The following is a 24136-nucleotide window of genomic DNA, read 5'->3' as shown; positions in this document are numbered from 1 at the left end:
GGAGAAATGATCTTTAATGTCTGACTTTGTTTCCAACCCCATCAAAGTGCCATCATTCAGTGAAGAACAAGGAGGGGCTTAAGAGGTACGAGGTCACGAGACAAACAACGCCCCGGCTGGCTGGCTGGCCGGCTGGCTGTCTCCGGGGCGCACACTCGCTCTGCCCCGCGCGGGCGGCCCCCAACACACGCACACATGCAGACCACACGTACACCGCACAGACACACGCACGTGTACCCACAGTTAAATACATGGAGAGAGAGACTCGTTATATATATACAGAGAGAAGAGAGAGAGACGTAAATCCCGGCCGGCGTCGGGTCCCCCAGGCTCTCAGCATGCTCGGCCCAGCTCTGTACCTGGCACCCATGCCCCTGCCAGAAAAGCAGCTGCCCCTCTCCCGCCCCCCTCCCCCGCTCCCTCGGCCGTGTCCCCGGCGCTGACACTCCCTCCCGCCCTCCGCCCGCCCTCCCGCACGGTGGCTCCTCCCCGGGACAGGAAGCTGCGCGCGGGGCCTAGAACTGCGCGGGCGCCAGGGGCATGTTGCTCTTGAAGCCCGGCTGCCCGTTGGCCACGTCGGCCGCGGCCTCGCAGCCCCCGCTGCCGGCGTCCCCATCGGTCCCGGGGCTCTCGGGCTCCGCCAGCAGCTTGAAGGTGAAGAGCGGGCCCGAGTCGTGGCGGCCGCGGCGGCCGGGCGGCTCGGGCGCGGGCAGGCTCAGGAGCGCGCCGGGCGCCTTCCACTCGGGGAAGGCGTACAGCTCGACGGGCGGCGGCGCGCCGCGGCCCAGGTAGCCCGGGCTGGGCGACGCCGAGGGCAGGGTCCGCTGGCTGCCGCTCAGGCAGCTGCCGCTGTCGTCCAGCGAGTCCTTGCGCGACTGCGAGCGCTCCAGCGAGCCGCCGCGCGTCCACGGCCGGTAGGTGTAGGCGCAGCCGCCCAGGCGGCGACGGCGACGGCGGCGGCGGCGACCGCGGCACTGGCACCCGAGGATGCGCACGAAGGCGCGCTTGAACTCCTTGCTGGAGCACGGGTAGATGATGGGGTTGAGGCAGCTGTTGAAGTAGCCCAGCCAGAACACCACCTTGAACACGGCGTCCGGGGGCTTCAGGGTGGAGAACAGGGAACCTGCAGCGGGGAGGGTGGGGAGGGCGCGGGCAGAAACAGACAGCATCGGTGACTATTGCGGGCCACTCCTAAGGACTGCCAGCCGGCGCCTTTCCTGCGCCCTGGCCTTGCCCCAAGCCAGCGTCTGCCTGGAAGGCCCGCCTTCCCTTTCTAAATCAAGGAATCCGGGCTGGAGTTGTGGCTCAGCGGCAAAGCGCTTGCCTAGCATGTGTGAGACCCTTGGTTCAACCCACAGCACGGCCCCCTCCCCCCAAAAGAGTAAAAAACTGAAGGAATCCTACATCCCTTTGTAGGGAAACCTCAATGATTTCCCCTCTGTCCTGAAACCTTTCCCGATGGACTGTACCCCACTCTACCCACGTGATGATGACAATCACCCATCACTGCACACCTCTTTGAGGGACAGGCTCTATAGTAGGCGCTTTACCTATATTTTAGGCTTCACAGATGCCATGAAATATATGCTGATGTGTTTCCATGGCAAATAGGAGATGTTCAAAAGTCCTAAATCCAAAAGGCAGACTTCTAAAGGTAAAAAAAAGGCAACCTAAAGGACTATCTTTTTGATCTTGGGGGTAAAGAAAAATGACTTAGCACTTCAAAAGGATTAACTACGAGGCAAGAATGGAAAGAAGTTATTTACAGTATCCCAAAGAATTAAGGGATTGATGTTTAGAAGACAAGGAACTCCTTAAACCCACAAGAAATAGCCTTCCCAGGAGAAACATGGGCAAAGAAAACAGCAATTTACAAAATTAAGAAGCCCAAAGGCTAATGGGCATATGACAAGGTGCTCAAAATATTAGGCAGTCAGATGAATTACAGTGAAAACCACAAAGAGATGTAACATATCTGGTAGGCAGGCACACATTAGGAAACCGTATAGGCCAGGGTGTAGGGACATGGGTAGCCTTCTGCATGGCTGGGGACCAGACATTCTGGGGAAGACCTTGGCATCCCTTGGTCCAATTAAGTGTACATTTTGTGACCCAGCCTTTCTGCTCTAGGCTACAGATCTCCATGCATTTTCACAAAAGCCTGTAAGGGGACATGTGCAAGGATGTTCAAGGCAGTGTTATTTGTGGTGACAGGGAGTTGGAGAAAACCTGGGTGTCCCTCCCTGGGAAAGACAAAATGGGCTTAGATACACTCATGGAGATGATGTAGCTCTTAGAGACCCAGGATGACATGTCCACACAGCAATATTGAAGGATCTTAAGTACATTATTCCTTATGAAAAAAGTAGGAAATAGAATGAGATTTATGATCTAATATAACTTAAGTAATTCACCACACAACCATAAGCATTTTGTGAAAACACTCTCAAATTAAAATGACATGTTAAACACAGAATGTTTGCCCAAGGGTGAAGGCAGATGGACATGGGAATGGGGAATGGGAACAAAAGGAAATAAATCAATAAAATAAGAGAGACTGGCATAGACTGATGTGGATGAGATGTTATGAAACCAGAAACACGATTAACTCATCTCTCTGAATTCAAGATCCAAAAACATTTTATGGCAATATCAAATTAAAAACCATTTCCATTTTAAATATAAGGCAACCAAGACTTGGAGAGGGGAAGTGGCTTGCCCCGGGTCACACAGAATGTTTGTGATATAGCTGAGATTTAAACTGAATTCTATTTGAATACAAAACATGTTTTTGAAATAAAAAGACACTCTAAGTAATATCTTTTTGGAAAAATGGGAAAATGCAAAAAAGCAAAAAAAAAAAGAAAACATAATTTAAAAGGCAAACATAACCCTGCAATGCAGAAACACGTCACATTTTGGCAGATATACTTTCAGATTTTTTTCTGTTGTATACACACATTTACATATTAAAAATGGGATTACACTTTGCAGAATATTTTGTATCTTTTTTTTTTTTTTTGCGGTGCTGGGGATTGAATTCAGGGCCTTGTGCTTGCAAGGCAAGCACCCTACCAGCTGAGCTATCTCCCCAGCCCTATTTTGTACCTTTAAACCACGTCTTAACCCTGTCACCTGGCCTGTGGCATATGAACTTTTTCTATTCCTTTCTTAACTCTGGCGGACTGTGAGTTGCCCTAGGATTTGATCTGTGGGATCCATTTCGAGTCCATTTATTGAATGAAGATTGAGCACATCTGGTTAACAGTTGTCAAGACCAACCATTTTGCATATGGACGCAATGGGGCCCTGAGAGTAGCTGAACATTTCACAGGTGGTGGCACATAAGAACTCCTGTTTTTGATTTTGAATTATGCTTGAATTCCCCCCTTGGAGCACTTCATCTTCTGGATTATTTGAGGTTCGGCTATTTTACAGGGAACCCAAGTCTTCTCTGCTTAGCAAGCCAGTGGTAGTAGCTGGTGGGAGCTGACTCAGCTCCTGGTGCGGGACTGAGGCAGTTGGGGATTTAATTTGGAACAAGAACACCCATACTTGTTTCAAGTACTGACCTCTTCTCAACTCAGGAGATGTGAGAGTGGGCAACATTCTAGGTTTACTGTGATGAGGCAGATGGCAGTGCCACTTCCTGGTCTGATTTGTGACAAGGACCGGGTCATTAGGTTTGCGTCCCACCATTGAAGACAGTGTTTGGAATTAAGGCACCATACAGAAAGCCCCAACTGAGATGCAGCGATGGTGTGTGAATACCTAGAAACCCTGATGGCAGTGGACTTTGTCCATGGTGATGGGCTTGTTTACATCACTGCTTCTGAAGAGCCTGGGAAACAGAAGAGGGAGCCTTGTGCATCTTTCCCCGGGTAGATATTGATGAGCATTTGTACAGGTGGCACATCCCCTCGCATGAGGATATATGGGATGGCAGCTGAGAATGCAAAGACCAAAGGTGGGGAGGATCCCAGAGCAGGGAAGCCATGTTTACTGAGAACAAATTCATACCTTTGCGTGGTGCCAACACTGTTGAAGAGGGTCGTGAGATGGGGAATAAATGAATAGCGGGGGTGCATCCCGAGGGATCGACTCTTAAAAGGATGCACAAATAGCAGTATTGCTAACAGCTGCTGTTCATGTTGTGCGTGTGCTCCACAGGATCTGTGCTAGACTTTTCCCACCATTAGCCCATTTGATAATGGAGTGGAAGTGGGAAGGCACTGTTGAGGAAGGTGCTCTTGTGTCCCATTTTTTGGCACCAGGATAGCAGCATATGATGGTGGTAGCTATTTAAATTTTTATACACTCATACATTTTTTTTCTTCATTCATTAATTCTTTCCAGAATTACTGAGCTCCTGATAAGTGCCAGGCACTGACAAGCTGTGGGTATACAGAACTGAGTTTGGGAAGTTGCTTCTGCCCTGTGGCAGCGAACAGGCCATTGCAACAGAGTACACGCTGCAGCGTTAGGATAGGGGCATATATGCCACTCTGTCCCCCTGGGTACTGTGGCATATCTTTTCAGGTTCTTTACTTTCTTTATGCTGAAGGCACCTTGCCAAAGGCAAAAGCGGGTTGAATCTTTGCCTTTATTTTCTTACCAAGTATCCTTCCAGGACCATGACCCTGAAAAGTATTCAGCCGAAGTAAGGGGGTGCAAATAACTTTTCTCTTCAGCATTTACAGCACTTTTTGGGTTTGGGCTCCTTGAGCTGTTTACCCCTCTTAGAAGAAGAATTTTTTTTTTTTTTTTTTTTTTTGTCCTCAACTTAGGCAGTGTGGGTGGGTGCTTGAAGCACAGGGTTTGGATCCACGCAGACCTGGTATTGAATGTCCTCTTTAGGAATTTTCAGTTTGGTTTTAGAAATGTTAATTGGCTTTCTCAACCTCAAGATTCTTATCTGCAAAATGGGGACAATGTCTGCCTTATAGAATGCTTATGAATACATGAAAATATCCATGTAACATACTTGACACATGATCTGACGCCTTGAAAATAATAATAAATGGTGACCATTTTTGAAATATGCAGTTTTCTGGCTATATGTGCAGGGGATTGGTTCCAGGACCCCCTGCAGATATCAAAATCTGTGGATGCTCATATAAAACAGCATAATATGTGCTGATAACACATATCATGTGTACACATCCTCCTTTATGCTTTGAATAATCTCTAGATTATTTATAGTACTAAAACAATACCAACATCATATTAATATTTACTATACTGTAGTGCTTTTCTCCCTTCCTTCCTTGCTTCCTTCCTTGCTTCCTTCCTTCCTTCCTTCCTTCCCTTTTCTTTCCTTCCTTTCTTTCCTTCCTTCCCTTTCTTTCTTCCTTCCTTGGCGCCAGGGATTGAACCCAGGGGTGCTTAACCACAGAGCCACATCCCCAGCTCTTTTTATTTTTGATTTTGAGACAGGGCCTCCCTAAGTTGCTGAGGCTGGTGTAGAACTTGTCATTCTCCTGCCTCAGTCTCCTGAGTCACTGGGATTTCAGGTGTGCCACCGTGCCTGGCTACCCTGCAGTCTTTAGAGAAAATGATAAGTAAGAAAATGATAAGTAAGAAAATGATAAGCATCTCTTCAGTACAGATGCAGTTTTCCCCCTGAATGATTCTGATCCAGATTAGTTGAATCCTTGGATTCAGAACCCACAGATATGGGGTTCATATCTAGCTCAATTAACTTCCATAGAAACTCTGCCCTGGTCAGCCCTAACCACATCAGATCCTGCACCCCATGGAACATGTACGAGCAGCTCACATTTTGTTATTCTCTTGTTTGCTTGTTAATATGTTAAGCCATCCCAGGCCGGCTGAGCCCTTGTTCACTACCCAGGTTGTAAATTCCTTCTGGTCAGGAGCCATATTCACGTTTATTTTCTTTTCCCCTCCAGATTTGTATATTTTTATTACAAAAATGATACATGCTGTGTTAAAAAATTACATGTTACCAAAAAATCTATATTGAGTGAAAATTCTTTCTCCATTCAAGCACAAGGGACCAGAGTGAACAGCTTTATTTTTATTCTTCTAGATTTAAGAAAAAATGGGGTCATATTGCAGTACCTTTCCCTAAATTGCTTTCTTTGCTTTGAGTGTTTCTATTTTCCCAGGTCAGGATATATTGTGCTATTTCACCACCCCATCCCTGTCCCTACAACACTGCATTACATCCTACTATCTGGGTATGTAGTGCTTTATTTAACACCTTCTCTAATGCTAGTCAAATAGGTGATTGATTTCCAATTTTTGACTGTTACAAACCGTAGCAATAGGAAGCCTGAAGCATTTCACATTCTGCATGTTCGAACATTTCTGTAGAGTAAGTTCCCACTTGAGGGATTGTTGGGTCAGCCACACATGTAAGCCCTGACAGCTAGCCATCAGCTGACCTTGCAGCGTGATGTTCTCCCTACATCCCCACGTCTCTGTGTTCCTTTAGCTGTTTTTAGCCCTCGTATGTCTGGTAGGAGGAAAAGGCTTGCCCTCTTGTCTCATTTGCATTCAATTTTATTTTTCTCCTCCTGCAGATCCCAGCATGGCAACCCCCACCCCTGAACAAGCCCTCAGTGACTTCTGACACGGAGTCCCCTTTCTTGTTGGAATGACGCTCTTTGGGGTGGAATTCTGGCTGACTCACCAGCAGCCACATGACTGACAAATTTCATGTTGTCCTTAAGCCCCAGGTTCTCATCAGAAAAATGGGACTTGTAATATTAGTGACCTCCTGGAGTTGTTTCAAGGATTAAGCAGGATAAGCATGTCAAGTCCTTAGGGACACTCCGAACACCAGGTGCCTGCCACCCAATCAACTCTGCATCAACAGTAACTCACCACATAATGATGATGATGCCTCTATATCACTAACTGGGCTGGAAATTTCACGGTAGAAAACCTGTATTTGGTAACTTGCTTTCCCATTCTGGGCTTCGGTTTTCCTGCTTTAATTTAGTGGTTTGAACTGGGTCTTTTCCAGCCTTGCTTGAAATTCAGAGTCTGCGTGAAGCCAGAGGTGCCTTTCCCATTCCTGCTGGGGTATACTTGTTTCTCCAGAGCACCGCAGAGGGGCAGTGTGGGTCAGGGACTGGATGGCCAGGCCACCAGAGTTTCCCCCTCCCTCTTGGCTCTCCCCTCTCCTCCCAGCAACACACTAGCTACTAGGATTAGGGGCCATATTTGCTGCGCCAGCCTCTCCTGGTGGAAGCCAAAAAACTGAGGTTAATTAGAGGAGGTGCTAAACCTCTTTGGCATGAAAGAGGATGAGTGACAGGGATCTCTTTCCCTGGGCGCCCAAACAAACTTTTTCCTGGGGATGAAGCTGCAAGGAGAGGGAAGTAAACACAACAGGAAGTACGGGTTCCTGGAAGGATAGCTCTCCCTGCTGGAAGTTGGGCTGTGCTGGATTCTTTGACAATGTCACCAGTTGCTCTGCACGTCCCTGAACCTGGCTCCACAGCCTAATGATTGACTTGCCAGACTGGGCAAGCCGCCTCCTTTTACCTGGGCTTAATGAAAGTGAGTGACTGGCACAGGTCACTCCACGGTACATAGCAGAGATGTCACCAGGACGGGTTTCAGGGGCCACTCGTCTGATCAACAAATGTTCATGGATTGAGGCAGCGGAGTTTGGTGTTCAGATGTCACAGATCTGGGTTCAAGTTCCTGCCCTGGTTTTCCTGGAGTGTGACCTTGGAGATGAACCTGGTGATAGTTCTGTGTGTGGACGAGGTGAGCTTAGGCGTGGCAAAGGCCTGGCACACTGAAAACACTCAATAAATGGATGTGTTATGATTGCTTCCAGCACTGCTGCTTCAGGACTGCTCTGGCTCTTAATGCCAGGCCACTGTCACAGAGAGGAGAGGATGAGGTTTCCTGCTCACCAGGCATTGGGCTCCTGCCCTGGGGTTCTTTCCCACCAGGCCCTGAGCCTCTGAAACTGATGCACCGTTCATGCATTCTTCTGGCAGGAGGGTCCATAGGGTCGTCATGGTCTTAAACGGGTTGGTGACTCCCCTGAGAGGGCTGTGTCCTCCCTATCTCAAGTCTAGACTTCCTAAGCATCTATCACTCCACCACCTGGACTACCTTTTATTTATGCTTTGCTTTTCTTTTTTCTAAAATATATTTTTTTATCGGCGCATTGGAGTTGCGCATAATGGTGGGATTTGTTGTTACATATTTGTACATGCACACAATATAACAATATAATCACCCCCCACCCCCCGTATTCATGCTTTTCTTTAAATCAATTCACTTTTGGTATCTAAATTGTTTTGAAGGAGGCTTTCTATCACTGTTTTGAAACCTGCATCATTTGTCACAAATGAAAAGTCATGGTAGAGAAAAAACAAGATGAAAACAAAACAATATCAATACTTTCTGAATTGCTCCCGAAGGAATTGAGAGCAGTTGAAGCCATTTTGGGTCCTAAAGCGAGTGGCGTTCCTCTTTGCAGAGTCTAAAGGATTGAAACAGACAGGAACAGAGAATCACCTTCTCGCTGGAGAGCTGACAGCAGCACATAGTAGGAACTAAATAAATATCTGCTCAGTGACTGAATGACTGAAGATGTGACTCAGAGTTTCTTGTACCATCTCTAGCTGTCGTTTCAAGCTATCTTGCACACCGTCCAAAGCCAGCACGAACTTGACCTGCAGGAGAGGTGCATCCCTGCTGGTTCCATATCCCCACTCTGACACCCCCTGCCTGGCAACCTCTAACTTAGAATTATTAAGCAGATCTAAAGAGAAAACCCTTCTGGAAGGACTTCGAGGGGTTGAAGGCTCTCTACCTGTTGAGGCACTTCCATTATTTTACTCTGTGTATGCTGCGTGGGGGGAGTAGGAGGTGGAGTTTGGGGAGAAGGGAATTTGAGTGCCCAAGGGTGATTTAGAGGGATTATGAAGTGTGAGACTCAAAGGCTAATGCTGTGCAGCACCTGCACAGGGAGAAGCATTTCTTGGCAGGACATGGTCCTAGCAGGTCACCCTTAAGGTGCCATCTCACAAATCTGAACAGTGATCAGTGAGTAGTGAAGGTCGCAACCCTGCTGAACTTCCGCTCTTCAGAACCACAGGGTGCGTTGGTAGAACAGTATTTCCATTTAGCAAACGCTTCCTCTGTGCCTGGTCCTGGGCTAAATGCTTGGCCTCTTGTTAGCCTTCCTGTGACCCCTTCATCAGTCCCGGATTCCAAGGGCAGCACCACGTGACTGTGCCCTGCTTGGCTCTAGGTCACCATTCACACCATCTTCTCCAACCTCTATGCTTAGCCCTGGAGAGCATGATTATTACACTCAGGAGAACAGAAGCTCAGATTCACCAGACAGGTTACCTGAGTCACAGAGTTAGTGGGTGACAGAGTTAGAATTTGAATCCTGGCAGCATCTAACAAAGGCCTTTAATCACCATCAGTACAGTTCAGAGGCAAACAGCATGTGTATGTTTATGGATAGAAAGGCCTGGAAGGATATACCCTGGAACATCAGCACTGATAATTCTCAGATGGGAGAATTCTGGGTGGATTTTCCTTTTCCGTGCTTTTTGGTGTTTTCCAGAATTGTCTCCCTAGACACTAACTACTTCTGTCATTGGGAAAATCCAGGGAATATTATTTAAAAGTTAAAAAAAGCAAACTAATCAAAATATGCTGTGCTTAGCAGGTCCTTGTTAGGTGTCAGCCAACTTTCTCTGTCCTATTTCATTTAACCCCCACGGCTCTATGAGCAAGGTGGGATTTTCCCTACCTTATAATAAAGAAATGGACTCAGGTGGGTAGCAGCACGTGACCAGGGGCCCCACAGGTAAGAGAAAGAATGCTTTGAAATGAAACTTTTTATTGTTAAGCCCACAAGACTTCCCTCTTGGTTCCAATGTGTTTGGACCTAGCCGGCTGCCCTCATCCCCTTTCTGCAGGAAGTGAGAAGATCTTTCTATTTCTTGCATATTCTTTCATTTACATATGCATCCATAGGCCTTCACTGAATATGGGTTGGAGGAATGAGCCCATGAACAGGCGTGGAGACAGCATCGAGGAGTGAGGACCAGCAGCATCATTTATCTGGTCCACAGAATGTCAATATTGGGCTGGGTGGTTTCTGAAATCCCTCTGGGTGCTGACATTCTGTGACTCTAGGATTGTCAGTTTTGATCTGACTTATTTCACTGTTAGTGTCTGACAAGCCTATGATCTCAGGGGAGCCAGTGGGTGTGGAACTTGTAAAGCGAGTGGAACTTTTTTTTCCAAAGTGGTTCCTTACTAGGAGCATTTGGTTACACCTTCAGCCAGGTCATGTCTTCTTAGCTGACAGAATTTGGCCCAATAAAAACAAGAAAAATTTAAAAGAGTTTCTAATTCTTTCAGCACTAGCTTTGTAAGAGGAAGTTCCTTTGGATTTGGAAATTCCCTTCGAGGTTTTTCCCATTTTCATTTGCCACTTAACCCTGGAACATAAACTTGTCCAACAAATATAGTGTCTTTGGGGCCAAGAGACCCATATAGAGCTTTAAAGTATATGCTGAAAAACAAAAATAATCACCACAGGCACCATTTACAATAACTGGTTCCTAAACCAGTGATTAGGTAGTGTTTATAAACATTCTCTAAAGCAACCCTTCCAGCAGTCCTGTGATTACAAATTTCATTTTAAGATGAGGAAACTGAGGTTTAAGAGGTCAACAAGATCACGTGCTCAGAAAGGGGTGGCCTAGGATCAAAATCCAACCCTGAAGGCCTGGTTTTGTAATCATAAGAAAAAAATGCTTCCATTCATTTCCTTAAATGCTAGACAATTTTTCTCTCAACTACTGACTTGTCCAAGTGCTTTTTCTAACCCTAAAATGTGGCATTTATTATTTTTTACCTTGAATTATAGTTGCTAAGGTCTATGTCTCATCTTCTCTGATTAGACTGTAAACATCTAGAATAGAGAGTTCACATCTGATTCTCCTCTCTGCTCACGGCCTAGCACAGTGTCTGACACGAGACAGGCACTCAGCCAACATGTGTTGCGTGTTGCGTGAATAACAATAGTAATAAAAATAGTAAAACTGGTGTTAGCCCCAGGCTACCCAGGTGGAGGTTCTCAGATAAGCAGCACCTAGGTGCTTGTTAGAAATGCAGACTCTCTGATCCACTGCATCAGAATCTGCTTTTTAAAAAGACCCAGAGGTGAGAAGTGTTGCCTTAGCCCACATTGCAATTTTATTTTAATAACTTGTTTTCCTGAATATTTTGGGATCCAGGGACCAGCAAAAACTGGGCTGAGAGCCACCACCCCATGGGATGAACTCCCTTGCCCTCAACCCCCAGCAGCTCTTATAGTTAGTAGGATAAAGTTCAAACTGCTTAGGCTGGAATTTAAGACCCATTCAACTTGGCTGCACTTAAACTGATACTTTGCAACACGTGCTGACTCTTCTGGCCCCTTTCCCTTGATTCATGCTGTCCACTGGTCAGAGTGGATGCCCTTTCCCTGTTCCTCCTCCCGTCTTCCTCTCTCCTTTTTCCAGGACCTGTTTAAACCCTGCTCGGCATAACCACTTTCCTCTGGGGTGTGACAACAGAAGGAAGGAATGAGCATGCTGAGAAGTCCTGGGTGACACACATGCTCCCTAATTTCATCCTCGCTGTGGACAGGAAGGTGGGGTTGGATTCTATAGTTCTCAATTTACAAATATAGAAATTGAGGCGCTGCCTCTTGGGCACTCACCCAACATCACACAGCTCGGAAGGAGTAGATTTAGGATTCAAACCTAGATCTGCCTGGCTCCAGGTTGGGCAGCTTCCTTAATACACAAGAATTTTCCCTCAACTCTGAGCGCATTTCTGGGGTAGCGGAAGGCTAACTTTGTTTACTTAGGTCTTTTGTGGTTGTGTCTTTATATATATTTTATTTGGCCATTAAAACTCAAATGTGTATCTAGAAGCCAAGAACTGTGTCTCTTAACCCTTCTAGTTTTTTTTTTAATTAATTTTTTAAAATTTGTTCTACTTGATCCCTTCTGGTTTTTTTAAGCCAGCAATACTGGTTAACCCATTAGGTCTCGAGTTTTCAATTCCGTGAGCACAACCACTCTTACTTCCAAATTACTGTAAATGGTGCATTTATTGCTTTTAAGTTTTTGTAGGTGTTCCATGTCCGGGACAATGAAACAAAAGGTGCCAAGCAGATAATCTAGCACCATACCATTTGAGGGATCCACAGGCCTACTGAATGCCATCCATGCGTACCCCCAAAACATTCAGTCCCTTGAGTAAGAACCTGGGCTACTGTCTCCACAGAGATCTGTCGTGACAGCTGCTGAACTCTATTTAAGGGAGTGTCGCCCTGGCTTGTACCCTCCTTGAGGCCAGGTCAGTCTTCCTCATTTTGTTTTCTCTAGCACTCAACAGAGTTTGACTTTTGCAAATGTGTAAAAATATTTGCTGAGCCTATAAGTCCTCTTTATGTGCCTAGCTCAGCAGCAGGTTCATAGAAATTTGTTTTTTTTTTTCCTTTTAAATGTTTATCTTTTAATTGATGCATAAAAATCATATGTACTTTACTACATGTAATTCAGATAAATTTTCTTATTCCGTCCTTTGTGTCTGTTTTCAGCACTGTGCATTCTTGTTTAGCGATGTTTCCAACATTGACTTCCCATTTGGAATGTTTTATTTTTCACTTCTTTTTTTTTTTTTTTGGTTTTAATTAATTTTTAAAATTTGTTCTAATTGGTTAAACATGACAATAGAATGCATTTTGACACATTGTACACAAATGGAGCACAACTTCTCCTTCCTCTGGCTGTAGGTAGTGCTGAGTCACACTAGTAGTGTAATCATACATGCATACAGGGTAATAATGTCTGTCTCATTCTATCGTCCTTCCCATCCCCACCACCCCACCCCTCCCTTCACTCCCCTTTGCACAATCCAAACTTCCTTCATTCCCCACCCCCCAACAATGTATGAATCAGCATCCACTTATTAGAGAAAACATTTGACCGTTTGTTTATTTGGGATTGGCTTAAGAAGGTTGTTGATTGGTTTTCCTGGTTGTATTTTGCTTCCTTTCTCTTCTTTACTTATCCAAATGGTAACCACATGCCAACACCCAGCTCAGTTCTGATCTCTTTGGAAAACTTCCCTGATTGCTCTAAGCCTCTTCTATTTTAATTTCCCATCAGAGTCCATAGTACATGGTCACTGACTTCATTGTTAGAGGATGTGCCTCTTTACTTTTTAGTCAGTGTGAATGCTACTTAAAGACAGATCTGAGTTTTATACTTCTAGCATAGGGCTGGGCATAGAATCAGTGACCATTGATCACCTGCTGATTAATTGGTGGGTCCATTCCAACTTCCAGTGGGGGACCTACCTCCTGGCAGAGGCCCAGAGTGGGGAGCAGAAGGGACAGAATGATTTCTGCAGTACTCACGGGGCCATCTTTGGTGCCAAATGAAGGTTCCATGCTTTGATCTCACGGGAAATGGCAATTTCCCCATAGAACACTTTTAGAAACTGAACATTGGTGAGACTTATGGGAAGGAAGTTGTAAAATTTTATAAGGGACATAAAAAGAAGACATGTATAAATGGAGAGACATAGTTTGCCTTTGTACAGGAAGTCTGGATCCAAGATAACTTCAGTTCTCTCCTCATTCCCCTGGAAGTTCAAAATGATCTCATTAAAACCCCAATAAGTAGGGAGGGAAGATTAATGATCCAGAATCAAGCATAGAAATATGGAATATAGCAGAATAGACATGAGAAAAATACCCAGGTAAATGGAAATGAAGAGGAATAGTGAGGAAGGATATGGGGGAATGGGTAACTTCACCACTATAGATATTAACACTTTCCATAAAATCATAGTAATTAAAAATACTAGGGCAGAAAGTATAGAAAAAGGCAGAAAGATCAATAAAATTTTAGGGTTTAAAAAGAGACCCAAATAACTGTAAGAACTTTATATGCCATTTCAATGCTTGTGGGGAAAAATAGGTTATTCTATAAATGATGTTGAGGCAACAGGATAGCCATTTATAAAGAAATAAAGCTGGATCTTTACTTTATTTCTTACACCAAAATAAACTTGGACTGACCCATGATTTTAAATATAGAAAAACCATTAAACGATTAGAAGAGGGGGTAGGAAAATATTTTTATAATTTTGAAACAGGAAAGACCTTTTAAAGTATAATAGAAGTTCAGGATCTGAACTTGTCTGGGCCTTTTTATAAGGCTACAGACTTCAAAAACAATGTGAAGAAGAAGAATCGAGAGAAGTATGTGTATCTCAAATAACAAGCTCTCTTTGCAATCAGTGAGAGAAAAACAACTCGATATAAAACTAACCCATCACATGGAGAAGCAAATAGCAAGGTAAGTACAAAGCATAATGAATTGATGCAGAAATAAAATCCCTTTACAATGTAAATAATGCAAGTAAGAAGCAGCTAAATATTTTAGACCTATTAGTTTAGGAGATATTTTAAAAGTTTTTATGCTCCATTAGGCAAGGGTGTGGGAAAACCAACATTTTCATACATTCTGAATGGAGGTATAAATTTGGGGTAGAAAATCTGCATTCTCTGATAAAATTCTTTTTGTCATTATCTGATGAAATTTAACTGAGTATTTAAAAAAAAAATCAGGGCTGGGGATTAAACCCAGGGCCTTGCGCATGCTAGGCAAGCACTCCAACAGTGAGCTGCAACCCTAGCCCCTGGTCACGGCTTTTGATCTAAGTATAACATCTGGGAATTTACTCTCCAGAAGTACTCTCCAGAGGGAGCAAAGATGAAAGTATAAGGAAGTGCAGCACACAGTTCCCCCAAACTGGGAAATAACCTGTATTTCCAACAATAAGGGATTGGAAAGTAAATCATGTAGCAGTCACTTTATGAAAAACCATACATCTACTGAAATGGTAAACTAAGTCTACAATGTAATGATGTAAATAACAGAATTACGAAGGAAAAAACCCCCCAAATTTCAGGGAATTATGTCTAATACAATCTAATTTTTTATTAAAAACATTGCATGTGTGTATATATATATGTGTGTATTCACAGCAAAAAAAAATCTGAGTAAATATGCACTACATTGTAATTGAGGTTACCTCTAAAAAATGGTTATATGAAGATTTTCACTTTGTATTTAGAATCCTTTTTGCAATAAACAACTATTGAAAATATAGGCAGGAGAGGAGTTAGCGCAAGGCTGGAATCTGGCATTTAGGTCTGGTCTTGGCCTCCCTCTGGGCCCCAGTCTCTCTACGTACAAAAAAAGGGGGTCGCATTACCTGTCAGGACCTCCTCCCCCTTGTGCTTACCCTTTGGAGGTGGAATGGAAGTTGGGGGAGAAGTTTCAAGTGCACTTCTGGCCATGCTGAACACACAGGCTGCACCATGCTGGATCCTTCCCTCTGAGGTGGTAGGTGAACCTCCAGTACATTGAGGGGCCCAGGTGTCAGGGATGAAAGATTCCACGAGAGAACAGGGACAATTACTGGCCTTGGGGAGCCAGATGGTAAAACGGAGAGCTTGGGCCACTGAGACCATCGGCTTCACGCTCGCCTTTCATCCCTTCTCTCAGCAGCTGTTTCATGATGTCCTCTTTCTGACTTATCCTTTTGTTCTGGCCTTTGGCTGGTGGAGATCAAAACTTTTCCTGTATCAAAACTGGTCTGTCAAGTCTAGGTTGACCTGGGAACCCTGTGTGGCTCTGCATCTCCTTTCCACCTGTTTGGCCCACTCTTTCCTGACAGGTACCCCAGGGGACCAGGCTGTCCTTGTCATCTGCAGTCCTCAGTTCTTATTAACCACAGCGAGTGAAGCCAGCTCACCATCTCCAGGGTGTTGGTCTCTTCTCTAGAGCCTTCTCTTGCTTAACCACGTCCCAAGAGCCAAGCATGTTGCCTGGCGTCATGACTATTGTCTGATGAAAAGGTTAGTTTTTGCTGCGGATTGGATGTTGTGGTACAAAATTCTAGCAAAATGGGTTTTTCGTCCTGCCTCTCAGCCTAGATCTACAGGCAAGCCATGAAATGACTCTGAGTGCCAAGTTACAGTTCAGGAAACCCTGGTGTGCTGTTGCACAGTGGGGTGACTATAGATAATGAGAATGCACTGTGCATTGCAAAAAGCTAGAAGGAAGGATTTTGAATATTTTCACCATAAAGAAATGATAAATGTCTGAGGAGATAGATGTACTCACCCTGATTTAAACACTACACAATGTATGTATGTATCAAAACATCACACGGTACCCTATTAACGTGCAATTTTTATGTTTTCGTGCATCAGTAAAAAAATAAATTTAAATTTAAAAAATCAAAATGACCCTGAAATTCTTGCCCTCTCTCATAGCTTAAAGGCTGTGCACAGCTGGGAAACCTTCCAGATGGAAGTGCCTGGAAAATATTTCATTGCTCAACTCACAGATATCCTATAGGACACAGAGCTGGGGTGGGCTTGCTGTGACCACAGAATGTTTTCTGAGAATTCCAATGAAAGAAAGTCGGAGTGCGTTCAATATTATTGCCTGTGCTATTTACATATGTGTCACCAGAGATGTTCTCTCTGCTCACATTATGTGGAGGCAGTGATTCCAGAGGAGAAAAATCACTCACACCAAGGGTAATGTGTGTCCTCCTAAAATCCAGACATTGAAACCTCAGCCCCCAGTGCAGTGATTGGCGAGGTGAGTGAGGACTTTGGGGGTGACTGGGTCATGAAGGTGGAGTTCTCAAGAATGAGAGTAGTGGCTTTTAAAAAGGGACCCCCAAGTGATCTCTAACTCTCTTTCCTCCATGTGAGCCTACAACTAGAATTCAGTATCAGGAGGAGGCTCTCACCAGAACCCAACCATGCTGGTACCCTGACCTTGAACTTTTAGCCTCCAGAACTGTGAAAGAAAAGTGTCTGCTGTTCATAAGCCACCCATTCATTCTACAGTACTTTGCTACGGCAGCCTGAGCCAAGACACCAAGCACATCAGAGAAATACTTGAGGCTGGGTTTCCTGACCCTGGCCTTGTCTTCTCCTATCTCTGTTCCTCTCCACCTTCCTCCCAGATTGACCCAGGAAAACCCAAATTTTTATTTCTCTTTTAAATTTTCTTAGATGCCTCTTTTAAGAGCATGTTTGCTCTCATTTCTGGCAGCTTGGGCACCAGCCTTATGGAGGAGGAGGTGACGGTGGGAGATGGGTTTCATCTTCCCGCTCCACCTCTAAATAGGACAGCTTCCTGAAGACACTTCCTTTTCTCCAAGAAAATCTAGATTTTTCATAAAATATGATTTTATCTGCTTTCTTTCATGTAAGCAAAGTCTCCATTCTCAATCTGGTAGAGGCTTCTGGATTGTCACTCTCAGTGGGAAGTCACCAAGCTTTGCTCCACTTTGCGGTAAGTCTTTACTGAGTGTCTCTAGATGACTGCAGCTGGGTTGAGCATCCAGTCACAGAGATTCACCTTGATTTGGGAAGCAAGGAGCTTTCGCTGATTATCTGATCCAGTCCCCCTAAGCTTATGAGGTTGGTAAAATTATTACATCCAGCTTATATATGAAAAAAAAAAAAAAAGATAACTAAGAGTGATCAAGTAAGCTGCTCAAGATTACACAGTGGCAGAGATAAGATTCAATTCCAGTCCTGACCCAAAGCTACTGGTCTTCCTGCTACCCCAGCCTGATTCTCACAGACTGGAGACTTGTATGTCTAGTGGAGCAATTGGTGTGGAGGTATCTGAAAGAAAATTGGGCGTGCTGGTGATACATAGGGAAGGAGAGATATGTGGGGGAGAGTTAGGGAAGGAGGTGCTATTTGACATTTTGCTTTAAAAGAATGTTCCAGAAAAAGTGGTCGCATTGTCACACTTTAAGGGGACAGGAGCTGGAAGGGCAGGGAAGAGCATCTCCTTCGTGGGTGGGGGTGTAGAGGCAGCAGGGCCAGTGTTTCAGAAAAGCTTGACTTAAGAAGGTTACTTAGTTCTTGAGAGAAGTCTGACTTCCTACACAGTGTTCTGATTCCAGAGAAGGCTGGGAAATGTGTGCAGACTCTCGCTACAGCTAGAAATGGTCTTAAGCCTAACAATGTTTTCAGAGAAGATACAGAAAATGGTGATCTGAATTTAATAACAATAACAGCAATAATAAAAGAGGTTACCTCGGATTGAGAGCATAGAGGTGGCAAGTGTTGTAACTCATCCCTAAAGTCAGTTATTCTACATTTCTATGTGGGTGCTAATGTTAACTGTCCCCATTTTACAGATGTTGAAATTGAGGTTCAGAACAGAAGTAATTCACAGAACTATCTTGGGACAACCCATGAGTTCCCCCTCTCCCATCTCCCATGTACTACCACTCATGAGGCCAGGCCACCAAAGAATCAGGTACCGACAGGAAATTAAAGTGGAGCGGATTCCACAGGGGAGTGGAATGTGTAGGTGGCAAAAGAAGAGCTGTGTTTGGGTGTGAATCTGCCTGTTTCCAGATGACTCATCTTCTCTGCCAAATTTGGGAGAAACTGTAATTATTTAGAATTAAAAGGTCATCCTCTGCTATGCCCAGTCTTTGTGAATTTAAGTCCCAGGCCTCTGAGAAGGTGCCTGGAGAAGGGATAATTAACTCACAAATTCTCCCATGATCTATAGATGGGCAATTCAGAGAATGAAAATGAGGATGAGTCCTTGCTGGATGGAAAAAATAAGAGACAACGAGGAAGAGCTAAACCAGGCAATCAAAGATCACAGTGGCCCTCGCTTCATTACTAGTCCTTCTTTATTTCTGAGCAGGATGAGGTTGTCCTGTGTGCAGTGAGACCCCCGACATGGCTGTGGCCCTACAGCCAGGCCAGGGAGGCTCAGATGCCAGTCCCAGTCACTGCCTGCATTCCTGATGTGTGTCTATGGTGCTCTGGTGGCCTGCCCATTCAGCTGGAACTCAGTTCTCCACTGGGTCACCCAAAAAGGGCAGTTCACTCAAGCTTACTAATTCCTCTGTTTACCTCCTTTCTTGCAGGCTGGAAGCAGATGTTCCACACCTAACTCTGAAATTGTCACTGAGCTTCGATGGATCATTATGAAAAACGGCCCCATTTCTCCCAGAGGCACGTGCTCGGGCCAAGGAGAGAGTGCAGAAAAATCTGCCTGGTACGGCAGTATTCAGAGCAGATGGATGGGCAAGGCCCTGGGTTCCAGTCTCCCCTGTCCCTGTGCCCTAATTGACTGCTCGTTATGGGAGGAGGTGGGTGGAGATGATGGAGGTCTGACTGATCCGAGTCAAGGCTTTACAAACCATAAAGCAGCAGGAGTCAGGGGGTCATGAACATCACCAGCGAGAGAAGAAGTGCATTTGGCAAGAGGTTTACAGGTGTGTCCTTCTGAGGTTGCTGAAGTACATCATAGGGGCAGGCTGGTGCTGGCCAGTCCAGCTGGTCTGCCATTTTGGTGAATGGGTGGAGGACAACATGATCTCAAGAGAGTCTGCAATGCCTTCTTCCCTCTAGATGGCAAGCCATCCCTTTATAGTGCCTGGGCATTTTATTTCAGTCTCTCCTGATCTGCTTCCTCACCACACAGGATTGTTAAAAGGAACAATCTGGTAAAACCAGCATTTGAAGAGTGGGTGTGTCAGTTCTGCTTTTAGTTTGAGTTTCAGTGTAATTGATATATCAAGCCTCTAGCCAGCACGGGAGTTCTTAATGGTGTCTGTCAACCACTGAAGAATCAGGGACTATTTGATGTATGTAGGTACATCTCCTCTGTAGCTGGCTTCTGTAAGACTTTCAAAAGGGCTTATATACCAACAAAGAATAAGAACCGTTGATTCAAAGAACAACTGTCTCAATCAGGACCGGTTGCTCATGTGCTCCAAGAGGAGGAAGACTAGGCTGCATTTCTCTAATGAACAATACAAATTTGATAGCACCCTGGGTTGATGCTGATGTAAATACAGGGGTATTCATGCCCTGATAGTAAGAGAATAAATTGTTACATGCTTTCTGGAGGGCAACTGGTTAATAGGACTCAAAGGCCTTAAAGTTTTATGTATTTCGTTTCCATAAAATGACAATTCTAAGAACTTATCTTAGTGGCTAATAAGTGGCTAGCTTTTAACATTGTCACTTAATATCTATGTCACAATGGGTAAGTTACTTAACGTTTAGTCCTCAGTATCCTCATCTGTAAAATGGAGATGATATTATGTATTCATAGGATTCTTAGGAGGATTAAATGGAATAGTAATGTAAAACACTTAGTACAGTATAGGAGACACAATAAATACAAAATTAAGTGTTGATTATGTTTGCATACAAAGGTTTCATTGCCATGTTATTTATCATAACTAAAAGTGGTAATCAACCCCAAATAACCAACAAAGGTGGTTGGCTTATTCCATACCAGTTAAATTAGTGAATTGACTAGGAAAGTATTCACAGTATGTCAAAGGACAAAGAGCAGGTTACAAAATAGTATGTCTGACATCATCCCTCAGGAAAATGGCTGAATAAATATGCATCAAACATTTCAGCGATCATGTTTGAGGGATGGCTTTTTGTTATGTCCTGAATCTATTTTCGTATATATTCTAAATTTTCTACAATGAACATGTATAACTTCTTGCAATAAGAAAAAATAACCTAATAAAGTTCCTTTTTGGAAAAAATGATGACTAGTCTCTGCTGAGAAACACCTTGAGGCCTGGAGGGACCATTTCTGTGAAGGCTCCTTTCCTCATACTGAGAATGGGAGCTGTCTCTTCTGTCCTTGTTGAGATCCTGGGAAAATTAGATGGGAGGGTTCTGCCACACTGGGGAAGTCACGGCTTCCTTGCTGGACGGGCTCTCAGGAAATCACCTGTGATTCCCAGATAGTCCAGCTCTCTGGACTTTGAGAATGCGCTCCAGTCCTGACTAAAAGGCTGTTAGGATCAACTCAGGGGAGCTCAGCATGGATTGAGGATGAAAGGTACCACCAATCTCAGCTACGAAAATCGGTCTGCAGGCAGGATACCAAGTTTAATCTCTGTGAAACCGATGGCCAAGTGTGGCCATGCTTACTAATTAGGCAGCAGAGATGTAATTGATCAAATCAATTCCCTTCATGACGCAAAGCCAAAGAACCCAGGAACAGCTTGAGCTTGGAGGAGCTTCCAGAAAGCCGCAAAACATGAATCCCTCTCCCAGAGATGTTAAAACGGTTAGTCTAGATTGCTTTGCTAATTGCTGGCTCCTTTCTCTATAACCAATAATATAGCAATGCAACGTAGCTTCCGAGTCCCCGATGTGGTCAAAGCCTGGGTGGGGGTGATTTAAATTGTGCTCATTCATTTCTTTCCTGGATTTACGGCAAGCATTACGCTTCATCAGGCTTAAAGAGCCATTGCTTTTTGAAAAGAAGCAGAGCCATGACCACCTCTCCCATTTCATTTATGAATAGCTTTGCCATTAATTTGAAAGCCTGTGTATTAAAAAAGAATGAAAAGGGAACCCAATGGAAGAAACAGCTTATTGCAGCAACCAAGTGTTGAGACCAACATTTTCAATCTATTTAATGCAGATCAAAGGATGAAAAGCACAAGAGAAGCTGCTTTGGAAGACTGAAATGGGATTTAGGGGGCAGACAGAGCTGGTTGTAAGCTCAGCTCTGCCACTTGTAAGCCCTGAGAACTCAGGTCAGTTATTTTACCTTTCTCAGCCTTGGTTTTCTTATGTGTACAATGGAGAGCATTACACATCCTCAAAGGTTTGTGAAGGTTAAATAAGATAACACACTGAAACACCTAATTCAGGACTGGGGACATAATAAGTGCTCAGTAAATATTAGTTCCTGGCCAGTGTCCTGTCCCCTGAAGAGAGTCTTGAAATTGCACCTTCAGTCTCTATTACAGACCCGTGGATCTCAGTCCTACTGTCCATGCCATTGGATTTCCAGACTGTTCTTTCGGACAATTCATCTTACAGGCTCTCCAGACTTTGGGTCACATTTATTTGTGTGAGCTCTGATTCTTAAGAGGATTCAGAATCAAAGAGTGGGAAGTTATACCAAGTTTAAAAAAAGCATACTCAATATTATAGCTAATTTTAAATGTGAAAACGCTGTTTTCATAATACATACCATGGAATGTAAACTTCAAGTATTCTTGTTGGATGGTATAAGAAAATTCCTGGTAGAAGGGAATGCAGGGATTTGGAAAAAGGGGGTGTGGGTTAAGCAAGACTTAGAAAATTAGGGTTTATTTACACAATGTCATTCTAGCAAAACGTGTGACATACACTTGGAATGCTAGAGATCAATGGGAAGGGGGATGAGGGGCTGCAGGGTATTGATTCTTTTTTTTTTCTCTTGTTTTGGATGCAGCTTATGGGGATGTGTTAACTTTGTCAAAACTGATGGGGTCATACTCTATGATTGGTGCACTTTTCTGCAGGTGTGCCTCACTTCAATCAAATGTTTATTCAAAGGAAAACTGTGGCACACACTTCGCACACAATCATTATGAGGTGGGATGTCTCATGAATGACTAAGGAAGGTGGAGGAATTCTCTTTAAATCTGGATCCTGCTATAACCTGGGTAGTCTTGGTTTTTATATGCAAGAACAGAGGGCCATCCCAACCTGCCATTACCTCTCTTCTGGACCACGGTTACAACCTCACAAATGGCCTCTTTGCATCTACTCGCGAGTCTCTACAATTCATCCTCCTATCCAATGAAGTCTTTAAAAGTGGAAATCAGATTATGCTATTTCCTTTTCCAAAACCCTCCAGTGATTTTTCTATTGCACTTAGAGAAAACTCAAACCTCTTTACAATGACCTATGAGACCTTACAAGATGTCCATGCTACCTTCTGTCTGACCTCATCTGTCACCTCCCTCCTTCCTCTTTCCACTATAGTGCTCTGGCCGCTAGTCAAACACAAGTCTACCTTCACAGCTCCTGCTGCCTGGAGTCACTTCCCCCGAGCCTGCAGGGTTGGCTCCTTCTAGTCACTCAAGTGTCAGTCCATGCCAAAAGAGTCCTTCGCTCCTTCTTTTTATTTTTGCTACCCTGCCTCTCTCTAGCATACCAGCCCATTTTATTTCCTGTCTAGTACTTACAATTACCTAATATCTATTTGTCCAAGATTTAAACTTCATAAAGGTGGTGACTTGGCCACTCTCTAACTACTGTGCCTCTACGAGTGTCCGGTACATAGAAGGTACCTATGATCCCTTTATAAACCTCTCACTCTCTGAACCGCAACTTTTACATCTATAAAATTAGGTTAAAAGTAAGACTCTCCCCTTTCCTGCAGGTTGTTGTAAAGATGAAGGGAGATGATCTAGGGGAGGCACTCCTGGCACATGGTAAAAAAGGTGGCTGTGTTCCCTGGGTGCCAACTGTAAGCCTCAGTTAAACTCACCAGAGACCTCTCTGATTCATTTATCATGAACAAGCAATCATCTCCTATTAAGGGCACTTTGACAAAATGGTCTAACATGCCTGCCCAGAGACCAGGTTTCTCAGCACAATTCTGATGTTTCTTTGGCTAAGTGTTAACCATTCTCTGTGTGATGTACACATAATTAATTGATTAACAGAGACCTTGTGCTACATTGGATCATTCCTCAAAAGACAGGGTGGATGGGATTTGCATCTAGAAGAATGAGCAGCTTGCAGGACACCGCACCATAGGCATGCGTGCAGAATGAGCAGCTTGCATAGGCACCGTAGGCATGCGTGCAATAAATGCAAACGCAAGAGCCCGACCCTGAGTGTAGGAAGCAGCAGCCAGCAGGGACAGTGAGGACAGTCACAGCTTTCCACAGTAACAAATGGGGCCAGTTGTTCCTGGGGCATCCTGAGCAAACGGGTATCTGTAGAAGTGTTCTGTTGAAAAAAACCTGCTCCAAAGTTCAGAAGGGGACCCGGCTGTTCTGCTTTAACAGTCCAAGTTTGGAAAAGTGGAAGTGCACACCGTGAGATGCTGGGGCAAATAAATGGAAAATTCCTCGGTAAAGAGCAATAGGGAGCCATTGAAAGGAAGCTAGAAGCTAGAAGAATAAAATTGTGCAGGTGGGAGGAGGGAGAGGAGGAGACAGGGCTGGGAGTGGGGGGCGAGGGGAGGAATGAGTGTCAATTGTGATTGTC

General features: G+C 44.4%; 1 protein-coding gene across 1 annotated transcript in view; it reads right to left on the bottom strand.

Annotated features, from left to right (window-relative positions):
• Nucleotides 1–463: 463 nt before the first annotated feature.
• Nucleotides 464–24136, bottom strand: part of Adra1b (adrenoceptor alpha 1B) — a 48713-nt gene continuing 25040 nt past the window's right edge. The window contains exon 2 of the mRNA XM_047556596.1: nucleotides 464–1123. Within this exon, the coding sequence (XP_047412552.1) occupies nucleotides 516–1123 (608 nt within the window). The 3' untranslated portion in view covers nucleotides 464–515. The remainder of the gene's footprint in view (nucleotides 1124–24136) is intronic.

Source organism: Sciurus carolinensis, chromosome 6 (assembly GCF_902686445.1).
Source record: "Sciurus carolinensis chromosome 6, mSciCar1.2, whole genome shotgun sequence".
Classification (NCBI taxonomy): Eukaryota; Metazoa; Chordata; class Mammalia; order Rodentia; family Sciuridae; genus Sciurus; species Sciurus carolinensis.
This window is presented reverse-complemented; position numbering and strand designations above follow the sequence as displayed.